The 19,801-nt window shown below is 38.3% G+C and overlaps 1 protein-coding gene across 3 annotated transcripts in view; it reads right to left on the bottom strand.

Moving 5' to 3' along the window:
* LRP6 (LDL receptor related protein 6) overlaps window positions 1–19,801 on the bottom strand; it is a 118,108-nt gene that overhangs the window by 85,686 nt on the left and 12,621 nt on the right. For all 3 annotated transcript variants that reach the window (XM_038153022.1, XM_038153023.1, XM_038153021.1), the window contains exon 2: window positions 17,316–17,709. In XM_038153022.1, the coding sequence (XP_038008950.1) occupies window positions 17,316–17,709 (394 nt within the window). The remainder of the gene's footprint in view (window positions 1–17,315; window positions 17,710–19,801) is intronic.

Raw genomic sequence — 19,801 nt, 5'->3', positions numbered from 1 at the left:
ATAAATCTGTAACCTCAGAGGAGCTAGTGAAGAGTACCACAAAGTTGTGCAGCAACCCTTTCCTTTGCACTCTTCCATGTGACCCAAGGTCAGGAGTGAAAATTGCCATCTATCACCAACTAACAGCTTTTGGCTTTTAATCACATTGGCAGAGGTAGCAAGAGGCTTTAGATATCCATACACGAAGTATGTGGAAAGCTAGACAACCAGCAGAGTTCTTGATGAAACTTCCTAGATAGAGCAACATTAGCACTTGTAGTACTCTCACGGGAATGGCTTGCTGCTCTTTGGTTCAACCCTCCACTAATCTGTGCCCAGACTGGTTTTGAGCTGTGCATATTTAAGACAAAATTATCAGAGAAAAGAGGTATTAGCTTGCAAAATTGCCTGTCACTAACTATGCCACTCCACCACAGCAGTGTCCAATCCCCACACCGCTGAGCAGCTCAAACATTCAGTTAACAGCTGTTCTGACAAGACTGGAGTGCTGCATGAGGCACATGAGCTATTTGTTTTGGCAGTAAAGCGATGCTACTTCTTTTCTGTTCTCCCAATCCCACCTATAGAAGCAAGAATGCATCCTGTGCTAGAAGCTGATGGAGCAAGAACATCTACCAAACGATAAAAAGGGTCTGTTAATAACTGTGTATATTTCCTCTTTTGCATCTGCTCATATATTTAAAGACAATACAACTTTCACAAAGTAAGCTGCTTAGTGCTGAGACGAAAGATAAACAAATCACAAAGTGAACTAGAAGGCTGCTGTAGCAATTTAATGACATTGCTTTTGACAAGTAATACAGTTAGATGTTTCTGCATTTCATAGTGTGAACTTTGATAGGGCAGCAAGAAAATCAGACTTTTAAATAGGGATACCATGTAGCTAAAGTGTCTTCAAGTCTGTAATAACCTTAGAGAAAAACCATCAGTGAGCAAAAATTAGAAAACTGATATGACAGCTTAGTACCTATTAAAATAAAGATTCCCAATGAGAACAGCAAACAGATAAATACCATTCCTGTATGCCAACCAGATCATACAATGGAAGTATACAGGTCAACAAGCACAGGAGGTTAAAACTTCTGCCAAGGGGAAGAGGCTCCATCTCTCTTCAGCTGTTCTATCTCATGAAAAAAGACCTCAAACCTATATTTTTATCACCCTCTTGCCTTCTAGGGTCTACAGGACAGGTATAAAAATTCTGGTGAGCCTGACAAGCCTTGATCCTATCTTCCATCTAGGCAACACGCAGTGTAGGACAAACCACAGAGCCAGAATGAGGAAGAGCTGACAAAGGAATGAGGACTGGGGATGTGGAAAGGGCAGTATGTTTTTTTTAGAAGTAGGCATTTCACTGTCATCTAAGCACTGCTTAGTTGTCACTGCAGTGGAACAGCATGTGACAATAACATTTGAAACTGAAAGACCTGTGTGGATAGAAACACCTAAGAAGAGTAAGATCACAATGCTGCCACAGCTGAAAATCCTCATCCACCTTTACCAGCTACCCACTGTGGAATGACTGGAAGAGAACAAGAAACTCAAGGCTCCAGCCATGTGACCCAGGATGTCAGCCTTATGGAAAGCTGTCAAAACAAATGTCCCACCAAAAACTGATGAATCAGCATTCCAACTAAAATAAATGGTCAGATAATTCTACACCAACTTCAACTATAACTGAAAATCCTTTAATGAAAGTGTTAGCTCTTACTTCACCATTTAATGCAGTTTATATAACTTATCTCTTCATTAAGAAAAGATAAATCATATAAAATTAAGACAGGTCAGCACCTCTGTTTCTTTATATACAGTTCAGCAGCACATTAGCACCATGTTTTTTACAGTCATAAAGATGCAGCAATGGCAAAGAATGTTTGCTTTTATCACAAACATTCCTAGAGTTCATCTCAATCTCCCAAAGCATTCCCAAAAGTGTTTACACTAATTCTAGGTTTTGAAACACATTTTTACTTTTGCCTTTCTAATTCATCTAAACTGTTTGACAAGCAGAGCTGTTAGAATGAGTATGTAACAGCACAGCTGCTGCTCCACACATTTTAAAACTATCACAAAAGGCTGGCAGAGCTTTGGCCCAGGCCTATCCCATTCAGGCAGAGAGAATCTCAGTACTTCTTCCAGCAGGAATCTGCAGGAGTGGAAGACAGGAAAAAGAAAAACAGAACCATGTTGTGCTCACAAACCAGCTAAATAACATCAAATGTCTTGAAAAAGAAAGATAAGTCAGAAATAGTGATTTGCTCAGTAATTGTCTTCAAAAAACCCACCAAAACCACAATACACCACACAAAGAAAAACCAGAAACAAAACTCTCAGTTATCCACCCCTCGAAAAATGTTGTAGTACACAGAGTATCTGCTCAGTGATATAGAAATCACTCACTCCACTCAACTATAGTGATAAGGCAGACTGCACCACTACTAAAACGCTTGTCTTTTAATAATACACCACCAAATATGTGATGCTTTTGTAACGTTACATGCTTGTAACTATTGCCTTTCCAGGGCATATATTCTTCAACTTAATCAGTACCTAAACATTGCTTATCTAAAGAAGTAAGTTCTGAAGCTCAAATGATGCAATGCTACCATATACAGTTATAATTTTCTACACACTGACTTCCTTGTGTAAACCAGCTGTTGGCATTTTCAGAATTATTATGCTGTCTGGATGCCTGATACTTTAAATCATGGCCCGCTCTGCTGCTAATCACAGGAGCTCAGCATTCATTATACCAAGAGTTACACACAGAAACCTTCCTTTGAGACATCATCTATTTACCTATGCAAGTGGTTTGACAGCTTTTAACTTAAATTAAATAGCATCTCACCATCAACTAAAATATTCAGTTGCTAGATTTCCTGACTTCATTTCCCAGGTTACATTTAGACCTTTACAACACCAAAACCTCACAGCCTGTGTGCCCTTTTGGGTGACAAACCATCAATTAAATGCTCCCTTAAGCAATTGTCTATTTAAGGGTTTGTGCTATGTTGTGATTTTTAAGCTGTCATTGATATAAAGCCACTACCCACCAACTCAGAACCAAGTGCACGTGACAACAGATGTCTTCAAGTGGACCCTGGTTCCAGCCCAGCAGCCACCATTTCCATGTGTTGGTGTACACATTACTCACACGAACATTCTACAAATCACACAGCTAAGTGTTTCTATGCAAAAAAAGAACCTACACATGAAAAAAAAACTGCCTAAGTCTCTGTGAACAGCACTCCGAGTAGAGTACATTTACCTCACTCTCAGTCACCTTGGCAATGGTCACAGATTTTATCACTGAAAATACAGAGTGTTAGCATCAAAATGCCAATTCAATCAAATGGTACTTTTCTTCTGGCAGCAACAAAAGTTTGTTTGTGGGATCATTCAGCTTACTTCTGCTGACACGTTTTGCCCATTCTTGTGCTTCCAAAGAGATAAATAAAAGAACTGCTCCTCTAAACAAATTCATCCAATGCACTTTGGACCACATCGAGTGACACAGACAAAACACTACAATGCAGACTAAAAGGCTGAAAGAGCAGAGGGAACTCTTAAAAAGTGATTGACAAAAAAAAAAAAAAAAAAAAGGTTGCTTCCTCTTACGTGAAAGCAACCCTACTTCTCACAAGAGGAATAGTAGTAAAACACTTATGTTGAAAAGAAGTGGTAGAAAGGAGGAAAAACAGAGCTTGGTGTTCACGTGTGTTTGTGACAAACACATTTATCAGGTCACACTGCCTTCACTACTAGTTATTTTTATTTAATGTAAAACCTCCTATCTTCCCACTCCACTTTCAATACCTTCCCACTTCTTGTCATGGTGATAGACACAAACTTAAATTCAGTGAAACTTGTGAAAAATAGACCAGAATTAAAATAAAACTAAATTCTGAAAGAACCAATTCAACTCCTCCACTACTGAACTGCAATCATACCCTGACTGAAGGGCAACTCTGCCCCAAACCAGAACACTGTCCATGCCCACTACTGTTTCCAAAATCAGCTGACTACAGAGAATTTCAGTATTTAAAAACAACTTAAAGCACCTTGAAACCTGAAGAGGGTAACAAATCTATCCACAAAAAAAGTCAAGGGAAAATAAGACGCTCTGAAATAAAGCTGGGCATGGCCATTCCTGTCAGACAGTTCCTACTGCTGAAACACCGAATAAGGTGTTGTAATCAAATTAACCGTATAACAGGGCATGTCAATTGCCTAACTCGGTCTACAAATGTCTAGGTAGAGACTGCACCAGGCCCTAAATTACCACTTTCTTAACTTACATGATTTCTCATCAGGCATGGAAACACAACTACATTAAAATGGTGGTGTCTTCAGTTACACAAGACAGGGTAATTCTAGGTGAAATAAAACTATTTAAAGCCAAAAGCTTTATGTACATGGTTTGCTTAGGAATTTTTGTTGCCTTTCTAGATATATCAATCAATAAATCAATATCAATCAATAAATCAATATCAATCATATCCCATTATGATTTTGGAGCATCAAACTGTTTTATTTTTTTACATGCTTAAAACTTCACAGTTAGCGACGCAAAGAAAACACCAAACTATCTCTGTGAAGATTAGTACACAGCTCTCAACATTACTGAGAAAATAGACACCAGTGACTTGGTAATTCCAGAGGGACAGGCTGAAATGAAGAAACAAATCATGTAATATCTTCAAAGTCAGACATAAAAAGGCTAATTGTTCCCATAGATTTTTCTTATTGTTTCATTAAAAAGGACCCAGAACTTTTCCATCATAAAAACATTAGTCAAGCATTCACTCAATATATGTTTGACATGCTTTGTCTTACATTCATGTGAACTTCTTGACCATGCTCACACCAAAGGAAACCTACCTAGAAGCAACAGAATATCATGAAAATGGCAAGTTTCATGGTTCACAAGAACCATACATTTGCCACAAAGATGTGTGCAAAAGAAAAAGGTAGCCATTCCTTTAGTGGAAATGAATTTTTAAAAATTTCAAGCATAAAATTAATTACATACTTGTTTCTCATTATATAGCTTGGGTATTTTATAAATTCCCAGCTAAACTCTACTTCATTAACCAATTTTGGCACACGCATAGGGGAGAGCAGTCATCACACTTTTAAATGTGATTTTGGCCAGAAAAAATACATAGATTAAGCTTAATTATATCCTTTACCATCTCAAGGGGAAACCCCTTGAAGTTCATATTCAGTAGTTCCTGAAAAGGAGTTTTATATGGTATCTAGGGTCCTGCACTGAGAAAACAATCATTCATGTTTGGACACTGGAATGCCACAAGCTCTTTGTACAAAACCAGAGCTCTCTACCTAAACAGCATGGTCAGCACTGCTATGGCAAAATAACGATTAATACAGTGATTTTATCTGTCCAAGCTGCATGGCCTACCACAACAAGCCAGCCTGAAAAACCAGACAGGTCACAGGACATATTCTAAGGAGCATCTTAAATATAGATTGGAAAGCAGTACTTGAGAAAGAAAAGCACTTAAAAGGATATCCCTAATGCTTACATTACACACGTTCCTTCCAAAAGCTAATGGCAAAGCACACTTTGAAAGTCAGAAAAGTGGATGGTGGACATGGTGGAGGCAAATGGAGGGGAGAGAAGGAAAGAAGAATGGCACAATTCGATGATCTTGATAAATATGTATTCTAAAAAAGTATCATCTTCTTCCACCTCAAAATCTACATATTTGCTTCTAACTAGGTGTTTTTAATGCAGAAACTTCACCGAGTAACCCTATTTTCAAAACACTGCATGCTTTTCCATAAGCAGAATTTTTTGTTTTAGTATATGTACTCCATAAATTTAGTTTATAGATAACTGGCTCTGCAGACTGTTTCACTGCTACAAAACATTTTCTTTTCCCTAGTTAAGCAGGTATTGTAAATTTAGGAACAACAATCCCCAATCAAATTTAGTCCTGAAAATCAGCAATGGAAGAATGATGTAAAGTCACTCATGAGTTTAAGATTAGACAGGCAGTACTCAAGGCAAGGTTTAAGCATCAAGTAATTCCTATAGATGACTTTCCACTTCGTTTCAGGAGCGTTCTCCTCAAGCCTGTTTAATTGTTTAGGGTCACTGTATTTGTTTTGTCTTTTCTTACCTTAAATATAGGACTTCTGCTAGTCTATAAAGAGATGCCAGGCAGCATTTTCCAATATGACAAATTTTACTTCTGATCTTCATGAACTTACTTTTACAGTATCTTAAGGAGTTTCTCTCTCCTCCATCTTTTCCAAACATCCTGATAGCTGTTCCAATCCCTTAGCTCCAGGACCACAAAGTGTGAGGTAAAACAAGCATATGAAGGCTTCCAGATAAAAGTCCAAAGGCTTTGTGGACTCTGAAATACCTACACCCAAACCAAGTTGTTCTGCAACTACATTCTGTTTTTATGGGTTGGCTTCTGAAACACATTTCAGGCACTTCTTATCCATAGATCATTTGGTGTAGGTACTGCTAACATTATACTGGTCAGCTCCACAGATAAAATATTCTGCAGTTGCTTGCAGAGGTTACTCTTCGCAAGCAAAACAGTGACAAAAAACTTTAACAGGAGTCAGAGTTCAAAAATCTTAAACCTCCCACGCTGTTGCACAGGGGGCCCTTTGACATCAATAATCCTATTCATACTGGAGAAAATGTCAAGACTATCTCTTCATGGATGACCATAAAGCCCCAAAACACAAAAATTACCAAGCCTTTCTTCCAGCCACTGCTTGGCTCTATTTCAGGTATGTCCATTTAAAACTGCTGATGCATAGAAATCCTCCATATTCTGGATTCTCCTTTTTTAATCTTCATAAGCTAATCATATGTGTGTGATAGCAGCTATTTTATTCTGAAGAGGGATACAGAGAAGATGGGACTTGCAACAATAGGGCCACAGTTTAATGAGAATCTGCCCCAGACAGGGAAACTTGTGACGGCAAGCAAGGAGAACCTGTTTACATTTCATGGCTATCAATAAGGATGCCCTTTGTCCACTTAAATAGTAGGCAAAATGCTCTGGTTTACCAGCTGATTAAAGATCACCATTTTTAATTACATTAAAACAAATACATTTATATTAAGGACTCAGTTTTCCAAGTCTCATTTCTTTAAATAGAAGAACATTCTTTTATACAAGGAGACAATTCTTCTCAAGTTAAGTAACACATTTCTGTCAAACCTCAAGAACACATTGTACTTTCATGCTTTCATAGTATCCATCATTTAAATCCAAATTTGGTTTGTAGTTATAAAATGTTGATTAGGACTATATAATTTATTTAATGCTAAAGCTTTTAGTGGTTATGAGCAGCAATCAGAGCTTAACTAAAACAAATCTCTGGTTACAGTGCTGACTGGTTGGCCAAGCCATCCTACGCCTGCCAGCTCAGCACGGAGGGCTGGCTTGGACACCACATCCAGCACAGCTCCTGCTCAGCCAAGAGACTGCCTTTACACGTGTGTGGAGAGAGGGCAACAGAAATGCTCAGCCAGAACCTCCAGCTACCACTGCTGGCCACAGTAAGCACATTATAAAATACTGATTAAAACAGCGTGCCGTCCTATTGCAATAAAACAACCAATTGTTTAATCAGGAAGGCACAGGAAAATGACAGCACAACAACCTGTACTTTTTATACGGCTAACAGAGCGTTTGTGTGACATCTCATGATCAGGTGAAGCACCACTTCAGCAACATAAGCAGGGACAAAAAAACCAGACAGCTCTGGACTGTTAACAACTGCTCAAGCTCCATCACATTTCAAGTGTTTACAGTAAGAAATAGGCAGGTTTTGGTTTATGTATCCAAAAGTTCTTCCAGGATGTACTTACAGTTCCACTACTTTATAAACCATATATCCATCTTGAATGATTTCCCTCCCTCTCATAATTTTTATGCCAGGCTAATAACCAGATCTAAACATGTACTTCACAGAAACAATTTTTTTTAGCATATACAAGAAAAAAAAAGCATGCTAAAAAATCATAGAAATATCAAAATAGTATCTTTTAGTACAAGAGTAAGTTCATCAGAATTTAACCTGGAGGTTAGATCATTATATAAGGCAGAGTTTTATTCTATGACAAACATCTTGTTTATAGTGAAAGAATCTGCTTCTACACAAGAATTAAAGACATTTATATGCTTTGCTACAATACACAGCAAAAGAATCACACAAGCTTACACAATCACACAAGCAAGACCATTTTCTTGAATTTTAAGGGAATTTTTAAACAATGGGCTAGAGCAGAGATCTTATTCTTTGAATAAGAAAAGCAAGTTTCACACTTAACACAGATTTATTTAGAAAAAAGCTCTTAAGACTTAACAGTGCTCTTAGCTGCATAATTTCCTATCTTTACTACTTCTTGCTTGAAGTGACAGAGAAAACTTAATACAACTAATACTTTATGCTGAAACATGAAATTAAGATGTAAAAGTGAGGAACTACACGGTTCCCATGAGAAATGAAAATGAGAAATGAAAATGTAAAGTATGTGTTAAACAACCCTGGGGAAAGAAAGGAGGCGGGGGAGGAGGGTGGAAGAGAGAGGCCCAGAGTGCTGACATTTTTTTTTTTTTTTAGGAGAGTGGTATTAGAAGGATTCTAATTAAACCATTAAGGTCCAGAAAATGAGCTACTATTCTTTATATTTCTACTCATCAGTTCAAGGGGGGGAAAAAAGGGTTCCATATTTATGGACACTTACGGTTTGCTGTTTGTGTTTGGTTTTTTGGCTGGGTTTTTTTTGGGAGGTGGGAAGGAGATGTTCTGTCAGTTTGTTTGGATTTTAGGTTTTAAGGTACAAAACAATTAGAGTGTTTCAAGTATGAGATACAATTAACTAGACACAGACACCACAAACACATATTACATATACATTCTCACCCACACATATGCATTTAAAGTACACAGTCTAAAATCTAGAGCAATACCATGGAACAGCATCACTGGCTGATCTGAAGTGACTCTGTTCCTACTGACAAGGCTCAGGTTTTTTCTATTACTTTCCCTCATTACAGAACACCCACAACTGGGCCAAGATGCTTTAAAAACAACCTGGAAGGGGGAATCCACTACCAAAGAAACAGACTAACCAGAAACTCACAACTTAGGCTATAGCTGTACAGCACAGAGTTAAAAGGAGTAATTTCTTTCCCCAAGTGTCAAGCAGAAATCCAAAGCAATAACTTTTGCTTTGCTCAAGCTGATTTTCAGGGCATATATACACAGATCCTAAAGTGGGAAAATAGTACTGGTTCAGATATAGGCTCAACTAACAACCCTGACATCCTGTAATGTGAACCAACTCTAATGTGCTCCTGTCCCAGGGTCACTGCACAAGTTCTCAAAATGCTTATTTAGGAATTTTATTAGGCCACCTCAGCATTTGTCCCTGGTATGTCCTCCTTTCTCACTGGCTGCGCTGTAAAAGCTGCATTTGCTCAATGTCCTCCTTAAATGTATTATCCTGTAACATTTTGTCTGACCACTTTACAGAGATGTCAGAACTGGAACACATTCATTCTCCACAGGGACAGTCTTATTTTTTTCCAGGAATGCAGCCAAATAAAGATGGTTCTTCTATAGACTATTTTCTTTGTTAATCAAGCTGAAATTTCATACAGCTGAGTGCTCTGATTTTCATTTTTTAAACAAATGTAATCCATAGTTTACTTAAAGAATATTATCAGTCTGTTTCAAATCATGCTAGCAAAAGAATTTATCAGCTTTCTTCACGAAATAAGCCATAAATCAATCTTTTTTTTCATCAAAAACATAAATCTAGTCATCATTGTCCTCCAGAGGAGCAAAGGCAACTTTCTGCTCCACTTTCTACAACACAGACCAAAACCTTTGTTCTAAAGTTTGGACCAAACTTTACACTCTAAAATGAACACATTTCACTAACTCCCCAAAACATGGACGGAAGACACACCCAACCCATAACCAACCAGCCCTACTTTGATTTTAAATGAAGGAAATGTAAGATTTCTTCCATCTGTGCAGCCCATGAAAAGGGCAGACACCACCACGCTCCTCTGACCCGCTGCGACTCAGGCTGGCTCTGCACGGCTACGAATGCCCCTGGGCAGCTGTACAGGTGTATTGGAACTGGGAGTATAATTTTATCTTATGGCAGAAAGCGTCTTAGTGGTGCTGGAGCTCACCAAGAAAGGCAAGAAGATGGTTGCAGGATGCAGAAAAAAAGTTTAAACCACACTGCAATGAGCTGTAATCACTAAGGGCTAATTTTGTCTTCTGGTGCAGAGCTGCCGTAAGACACACTGTCTGCAAGGCTCATCATAATTTCTGAAAAAATCCCCCCTGTAATATCCTGCTTTGAGATAGTAAAGAGATTACAAACAAAACCTTTTTCCAAGATGAATTATAAAAGTAATTCCTTGTGATTATTAAACTCAGTCAGCTGCAGTGGTTTTAGTGAGCAATCACAAGCTCCCGGCTACGAGTCTTAATAGCTGTCATGGATTCTGAAGTTATGATTTCCTGACAAACACTGCCAACTTATCTAAGTTACATTTGGGGGAGAGAAGGAGTATTTGTAGAGTTTTTGGTTTGTTTGGGGTTTTTTCACTTTTTTTTTCCTCTGGTCCCTTCCTCAGAAACTGCACGGACTTTCCTTTAAAGCCTCTCCGCTTCCTTCACAAGCAATGCTACTTTGGACTTCTCAAGCAAGAACATAGAATGAACAACCTACCAGATTATAACTCTCTGCTGTAAATTAATATGGTCCCCATGAGTTCCTGTTAAGTTACTGAAAGTTATCTTAGAACTATTTTCATTTTTAGAAGTGTGTGAAAAAATATTTTTTAATTAACATAATGCATAACAGAAGCTTAAAATAATTATTTTTCTTTTTATAAATACAACAGGTCTTCATAGTCTAGACTTGGATGCTAAATTGTAATTGCAGGGACTGAAAATGCAGATACAGAAGCCTGCCCAAAGACTCATCACCAGATGTTATTCATGCAGAGCAGAAATTACTACCTCGCTTTAAATACTTCATTCTAACTTATTAAATAAACACTGCATGCAAATCTGAAGTATACTTTGATATATGAATACTTCATAGCAAGTTGCATGAAGTTAACTAATCCCTGTCACCCTTATCACTACGGCACTGACCTGTTAAAAGGACAGGACAAATCATACTCTTGAAAGTTACCCTTAATTGCCAATAGACCATCATTTTGCATATCATATTTACATATCTCATGGAACAAGTCTGAAACTGAAGACAAAGTGAAAAAAAAAAGCCAAAGAACTGAAGTGTTCTGACAAACTCCACGGTGCTACAAGATGCTACTGACATTCACAGGAAGGTTTGCAGGAGCTGGAAAGCACAGCTCTCAACTGATCCCCTCCACAGTCTTGTTTTCTAGCCCAAGAACTGAATGAAGGAGGTAGGGATGTAAGACTATTTTCAAACTTGCCTACAGCTAAAAGCACCTACAACTTTGTTATACGAGTCTATAAGAAAAATATTTGTCCTGCACTAATCAATTCTGTGCACTCTGGTTTGAATTTTAGCAAGCAAATCTCTTCCATCTCCTCCCACAAAGAAAAAACTAGGTAAAACAACTGCAAAATAAAGAAAATCTATTAGCAAGCATGTTCCTCTGAGTTCTTGGCAACCTCTGGCAGTAGGGTGAGGACAGGCAGACAGTGGCAGTAACATCTAAAACCAGCACAGCAAGATTTACAAGAGAGGTCACCTCTCCAAGTCCTCACTGTTTTAAGTATGTGGGTTTCTGGTTACCTGCCTTCACCTCCTCCTTCACATGAGGAGAAAAAAGATGAGGAAGAAACTACCATTTTGAGCTGTGCAGTAAAATGACACCTTTACAATTTCTGCATCTATCCAACATGGAAATATCCTAGCACAGGACTAGAAACTAGCACCATATGGACCATACATGACCAAATCTCAAACAAACTTCACCAAGTTTTGCCTGTCAATGAGATTAAAACTAAGCAAAAAAACTCTAAAGAAAAACAAACAATCCCCTAGAGTTAAAATTCAAGGCTATTACAGTAAATGAATAATGTCTGCTCTTGTTCCCAGTAGCCACAAAGACCTTCACAGGACCAAGAGCCAAACTGCAAACAGCTTGTACTTGAGAAGCAATGGGAGCTATAGCAGTTCTGGGGCAGGAGATGGCAAAAGCATTCCAGATGCTGTGCCAGGCTCTTGGCAGTATAATCCTGGCCTTGGCAACCTTCTCTGCCATGCCTGGAGATTAAGGTCAACCAGCAGTGCCCATGCAAGGATCGCCCACCTATGAATGACAGCAGAGCTGCATTTCAGATCTCCCCAGAGCTACATGCAGCCCCAAGAGGCCACTCCTGGTGCAGTTTCACCAGGACAACCTCTGCAATACTGTTGCAATCTTTAAGTAATGAAAAATTACCTTGTGATTGGTTTAATATCCCAGCTATTACCTGAATTTAGTGATGTGTTTGCAATCATCAACATCATCTGATCAACAGAGCCTCCTTAGGTGAAGAAAGATGAAATACACCTTATAAATCTCTGTGCCATCATCACAGGAGTCTGCAGATTTCATATCACCTGCCTACATGTCACCTGTAAAACCTCAAAATTACCTCCTTAGTACACAGGCCAGGCTATACAGCAAACGATCAGCTGAGTGCACTGACCTGTCACCTGTGGAACACTACTGTCAGCAGAGGAGCAGCAGAAAGACTTCCAATCAGAAATCATCTGCTCAAGGGAGAGGTGGCATCAAGCAAGAGAAGGTATGAAGCAAAGCCTTCAGTTATTTTCATTATTTTGGGAATTTACATCCAAAGTGCCATTTTATGTAATGTTAACTTGCCTGAAAACAAAAATATACTGTACAAGTGAATTTACTGAGCAATTCTGATTTTTTTCATCTTTAAAATGTTTTTTACCCAAATCAAAAGTACTGTAACTGTTAATAGAACTGTCCATTTCCCTTATTCTGTTGTATAACATCTACCACTCAGCAGAAGTACTACGACTTCCCACAAATGTTTTGTTGCAATGCTAAGATGTAAGTCCTGCACTACAGTTGCTTTTGTGCTTGACATGCTCAGACACCAGTTTTAAACTCTCAAAAAACCAAAAGAAGTAGGTCCATAAAAAAGTATGTTCTCCCTGCAAAATTTTGCATGAAAAAAAAATGCAAGTCTGCTGGGGGAGGGATACCCATTAAACCTGAAGATCTTCCCCAACATTCAAAGTACTTCATCCAGAAATCAACTTCAGCTGCCATAAAAAGTGTTGTAGCTCTTTGTACTCTAATTCCATTCATTAACCAAAACCCTTTACAACCCAAAAGTTTTACAAGACCTTAACAATTAAGGTAACTCTATATAGTCACTTGATTTAAAACATGTACTGAAAAGCAAGCAATTAGTCACCACTTCTAGGAGACACTTAAAATTCCCTTTGTGGTGAACAATACATGTAGAAGTGAGAAAAGCCAGCTCATTCTGATAGTGCTCCTTACGAAGAAAGTTGATTGTCTACAGGGTAATTTTTGGGGAATTGAAACTATGATAAAGAAGTCTTTACCATAAGGACAAAAGAGCTGCTCAAATTAAAAAGCAAAAATTACCAAACACACCAAACCCCAACAACAAAAAAACCCATCACAACAAGAAAACAGCAGTACAAATATACAGTACTGCACTTTAAAGAAGTACTTGCTCAAGAATCTGGATATGCCTTTTTTTTTTTCTTTTCATCTTGAGTGTTGAAGCAGAAAAATCTCTTTTCTACTTGCTCAACTTTCATGTGAGCTGCTCTTAAATACAGTGCTCTCCTGCACTTGGTGATCTAACATCTGGTCTTCTCCTGCAAAAAAGTCACCACTAAAGTGTCAGTGTTAACCCCAGCTGCAGATCTTATTAAAAAGGGTCTCGTGTTTAAAACCAGTCAGGAAAACAGTTCCAGAAAGGATGGACAGGACCAAGGAGCCTTCCTGGAACCTGCCAGCTCGCTTCAAAAGAAGGCTAAAGACCCCATTCCCCTCACCTTCATCTCAGGGTCCTTATCTCCCCTGCTACACACAGAGTATTTTACTGAGTATCAAGACAAATAAAACAAGGAAGCTGTAGTGTATGAACATGAGCAATGAGAAGCTCAAACCTCAGAATGGACATAGGAGATGGCCAGTGAAAAGAACACAGATGTTTCAGATTTTAATGCCTTCCTAGAGTAAGAAAAAAAACCCAAAAAACAAAAAAAACCCCCAGACTTGGCTGCTGTGCCTCAGTTACCAAATAAGAAATATTTTCCATTAGTAAATCCACTGCGTTTCTTATTACTGATAACAGACATGGGAACCAAGTCTAACTTGTACTCCAGTATCTCAGTTGCACACAGAACCTCACACACAATCAGCTGATGGTTCTGGCAGTGAAGTAAAGGCTGTCCAAACCACTTATTTTTTAATGCCTCAACTATTTCTGTGATGTGCTCTGAAAGAGTCCAATGACATTCCTCCAAAGCATCACAGCACCAAGCAGTGACCTTCACAACCCTGGAGTATCCTACAGCAGCAGTTGTGAGGAAGACCAGAGCACTAGGGAAACATTTAAATTTCATTAAAGTTCACTATGTGGGACACTTCCAAGATAATGCATTATTCATCACTGTGTATCTCTGCTAGCATATACTGTTAACATTTCATTTCCAAGTAGGCATTCTCATGTTTTCAGCAAGACAAGATACATTTAATAAATATACATCCAACCCCAGAAAAGACTAATAGTTTGGGACTCATATCAGCTTTCAGCCTTCTCATGAAACACTTGATGCATGCTACATTAGATAAACTATTTTTCACAATTTAACTTTGATGAAAAACTGAACTAATTGATAAAGATGACCTTAGTGTAAGTTTTGCTGCTAAATTCTTTCTTTTCACGAATTGCAAGTTTAGAAAATTGTATCTGAAACAAGCATCGTCTGAGCATAATAGGAGGTAGATTAGACTACAGGAAAACGTGAGGGGGTTTGCTTTTCCAGCTTTCATATATTATTAACTGCTCTTAGTATTTTTTATGGCTTACTCCTACCACTATTTGCCAGGCAACATCTTGAAACCAAAAGACAATTACAGGAGTAAAAAAAATGTAAATAGTAAAAGAAGAATCCATACATGAACAGTCAGGGGAATTATTTTTCTTTTTAAATTTACATCTCTGTGCTCATGTCACCCTTCCACCTATATTTCAAGCTTTGGAGGGTGTTCTGAAACGTAACCAAATTTATTAAAAGCTAAAAGGTTTTCTGCTAAAAAACTGCATGTGAGAGCTGCAATTTTTGCACCTTCAATATGGTAAACCAGAAAGTGGATATACTGCTGTATTACCTTCTTGAAACATACTCTTCACATAACAACTTAGAAAACAACCTTCAAAAATTTGGAAGAAAGAAAATATTTTGTCCTTAAATTACAGTTGTTGGAGGGATTTTTTTGCTTTGGTTAGAGGGGTTTTGTTTGAGTTGGAAAAGGGGGTTTGGTGTTTGCTTTTTTTTTTTTTTTGCTTGTTTTGGTTTAAATTTCAGTATATTTTTAGGAGTGTTTACTCCTACTGCTTTAACAGATCATCAGTATGGAAAAAGTTACAGGTTTGCTTTACTTTTGACCTATTTCACTTTTCTTCTTGTACTTTCCTCTTGGTGTAAAGAATTAAGAAAGAGTAAGGAGTACACAAACATCGAGCTGGGATTGCTGAGCATACTATTCTGCACGTTCAGAAAATACAAACACTGTTCTAAAAAAAGATCAACTGGCTCCACAACAGAGCTTTACTCCTAACCAACAAGAATCTCATTCTCTCTGGTTACAAGCCAAATCAAAGCCACTTTAAATGTCAGCTTCCTTCCTTTTTCTCTCACTTTCAGGATGGTGGGTAGAAAAGACATGAACATTACACTTTCCTTACACTCTTAAAGGCTTTTAGAATCTAATAAAACACATCTAACACTATCATTGCCTCCAATTTACAAGTTGCAAATAGATGGAAAAAGCATAAATCCATACTTTTGTTATTTCCAAAGCTTGAAATATAGGTATAGGAAAATAAACATATCTTCTGTTTGTCAAAAAAAATTGTCAAAGAACTATTGGAACTGTAGAAGAAAGTACTCAAGATACAGTGTTTCTATGAAGTTCAGGAAAGAAGCTGTGTTTTGCAGAGATTTTCTTCTTTTGGAGGAAAAAAGCCAAACAAAAATTATAATACAAAGGTCATCATAAGAAATGGCAATCAGTGAAACCCAACCCTTATCTTTCCAAAGAAACAAGGCACTAATCTGCCACCCCCAAAAAGTAGTTGGCTGGAAAACATAAGTGAAATGGCAATACAATAGATTAACTTGCTTGTTCAAGGAAAAAAAAACACAGTAAAAACTCGTTCTATACTACAGATATAAAATATCTTCTATACTACAGATATAAAATATCTTCAAAAGGTTACACAGCATCAAGGATATTCCATTAATATTTCCCTTTGGCTCTCCCAAACACCTTGTCACAGACTACTGCCTTTGTGGTAACCTCAAGCCAGCCATTCATGTAACATCACCAAAACTCCACTGAATTTTTCATTGTTGGCAAACACTGCTTTGTCCCAAGAACAGAACAAAAAGAGCCACATCCAGGTACTCAAATGGGAGCTGAGAATATAACATCAGTCCTAGAAAGAGCTGGGACAAAAACACAGGATTTTTAAAACAGGAGTTCCCCCAAGGGTGGGGAAAGGAGCCTCTCTTGTAAATTTTCTGATTTAGCTTCAAAACACATCTTAAGTTGTTCTTAATAAAGTATGTTAACTTCTCCCATTTCTTCAGATGCTTCAGTAAAGCTTGAATATCAACAATGAACAAAGCTCCAAACAATTCCATTTCCTGACACATCAGAGAGGCACAAGTCTGTCTGTTCACAGGCTGGTGACACAGCTTTTTAAGGAAAGCAGATTTTTATTAAGTTTTAGGCTAGAACTTCTCAATTTCGCTAATCTTCTGCACTACAGTCAAACTATGTTTCTAGTACTGTTTTCTAAAGTCTGATGACTCCTGATTGCTCACAAACCAATATGATTGGAACTTCATAAGTCTGCAAATCACACCAATAGAAAGAGAAACAAATGATGCAAAATGGCTTAGACAACTTTGACAACAGCATTTGAAATCACCCAACAAACAAGAAATAGTACAAATTTTAGTATTTGTAACTATTTTAAAAAAGACTTACCCTCTTGCAGGATCTAAGGCAATTGCTCTGGGTTGATCCAATTCTTGCCAAAATAAAACTTTCCTCAGCGATCCATCTAAGTTAGAAACCTCGATGCGATTTGTCTCCGAATCTGTCCAGTAGAGCTTCTCTCCCAGCCAGTCACAGGCCAGCCCGTCGGGCGACAGAAGTCCAGAAACGACCACGTTTTGTACGCTCCCGGATCTATTGAACTCTGTCCGTTTGATGGCTTCCTCGCTGACGTCGCTCCAGTAAATCAAGCCCTTGAGGAACACGAAGTCCACGGCGGCCGCGTCCTCCAGGCCCCCCACGATCACCGTGGCGTTCTCCTTGCCGTGGGCAGCGTCCACCAGCCGCAGATCCCGGCGGTTCGCGTACAGCAGCAGCGGGGCGGCTGCACACAGGACAGAAACGGGGGGGACACACAGACACGGGTGTTAGCATCACTCGTACCCAGCATGGCTTGCACTGTGGTGGTGTGTCAGGTCATCAGCAGCTACAGACTTAAGAGTATCTTTACAAAACTAAGAAATACTGGAGAGCCATTTTGAAGTTTGACTAAAAAGCATCGACTCAAACCTTTTCAACTTGGTTACAAGTCTTCGTAATGGGCAGCTCACTATTCTGGGTTGTGCATTATTAAAATAACATTAAAGAAGAAGGGAGAGAACAAAGAAAATGCAGGTTTGAAGGGCCCAAATGAGACTGCTCTGTAGAAAAGGATCAGAAAGATGAGTAAAGCAGTTTTCTAAGCACTCAGTACTGGCTCACCTGAGCAAGGATTACTTTTCTTGATATTATTTAGTAATATACACCCTGCCTCTATAGAAGCATAACTCCTGTCAAGATATCAGAGCCACCTGCATGTCAATATTCCCTGAAATTATGTATCTCAGACATTTTACATACAGTACATAAAAATACAAAATTCATTGCACAGCATGAGGCAAATATTGGTTTAGCGTGTTGAAGGTAGTATGAGGATGTAGGGAGAAAAATCATTCTACAGGAATGGGCAACACAGTTCTTTCAAACTCAACTCTACCATTCTCTAACACACAACCTTCATTTTATATGTGTTATTTGCTTACCCTGCCAGTTTGCACAGCCTGTATATTTTTCATAACACCTAAGATGACTAATGTAAAGCAGTAACCATGAAAAAAGACAGCTTCTTAAATGTAATATGCCTGCTTAATTGTCTTTAACCACAAGCTATATTTAGCATTATGAAAATTCCAGCCTCATTCCTACTTCAACAAAAGGTTCAGAAAAATACTGCATTTGTATAAGGCAGACAATGACACAGAAGATATTTCTACCTTTCCCTGCATTTACTCAGAAACTGTAGCACCAGAGCTCTACAGAGGCATTTAGATCAATAAATGCTCCTCTACCTGTCACCACACAAATTTCACAGGGATCTTGCAGATTTATTCTTCAGCAGAGGTGGGCACTTCAAATTTGCAGCAGGATGGATATCCTAACCAAAAGGTCAAAATTTACAGAGCCAAGGATATTCATGGCTCAGTAATGTCAAGGGCCACACTGCCAGAAGTTTGTATGCCAAACTCACACTGAAACTGGAAATACTGACAGACTTCAGTAAACTCAAAGTTGGTTTCCAAGATCGGACTACTCCCCTCATTATCTTATCACAAAACAATTTCTCAAAGACCCTGTCACATGTGAATTGGGAGAAGCTGAAAGAATGAAAAATGTTCCTTCATCTACCTGCAATTAAATGAGTTCTACCTATGTTTTGGGGTGGTAGGAGTTTTGTTGGTTTTTAGGAAAACTGAATTGCTTAGACTGTCATCCTAAATTTAGAAACACTGAATATAACTTGATTTACGCTGAGCTTTAGATGGAACAAGGGAGGGGTGAAACTTTGTTGGTTTTAATAATACTAAATTTGTACTTGTGTTCTCTTCTCTAGAAAGCAATTTTTTATTGTGAGAAAAAACATGCAAGTTTAGAGATTATCTTCCCATGGAAAAGGGGTAGATTCTTTAAAATTAGATGGAGAATCTTTAAGGATTTATTATTACTTTACTTTGCTATCTCCTTCTCTTCCTTGCATAATTTCCCACCCCCTAAGATTTAAAACTAATTACAGTACATTTTCTTGAAGGGCAGATTGCTTACGATGACCACATGTTTCAGAAGAAAACATTCAATATTCAATAAACTGCAAGGTGTAAAGAACTGTAATACACTAAACTGCAAGGCATAAAAATTTGTAATACAATAAAAACATTTACTTTTTAAAGCCTGCCTACAAGTGTAACCTGAAAAATCTAGTTGACAGCCAGCTCAGTGTCATCTAGTGCACACAGGAGTGTGCAGCCAGCTGGCACAGCTTTCTCTAGCATGACAGCGTGCTCAGCATTTGGAAGAAAGAAAATCCACACACCAGTGAGTACAAACTTCATTATTATGTGCACCATGGAGCGCCCATGCACACAGCATGCACTGAACTGGGA

Source organism: Motacilla alba, chromosome 1A, assembly GCF_015832195.1.
Source record: "Motacilla alba alba isolate MOTALB_02 chromosome 1A, Motacilla_alba_V1.0_pri, whole genome shotgun sequence".
Taxonomy (NCBI): domain Eukaryota; kingdom Metazoa; phylum Chordata; class Aves; order Passeriformes; family Motacillidae; genus Motacilla; species Motacilla alba.
The sequence above is the reverse complement of the archived record's forward strand: the minus strand, read 5'-3'. Positions and strand labels throughout refer to the sequence as shown.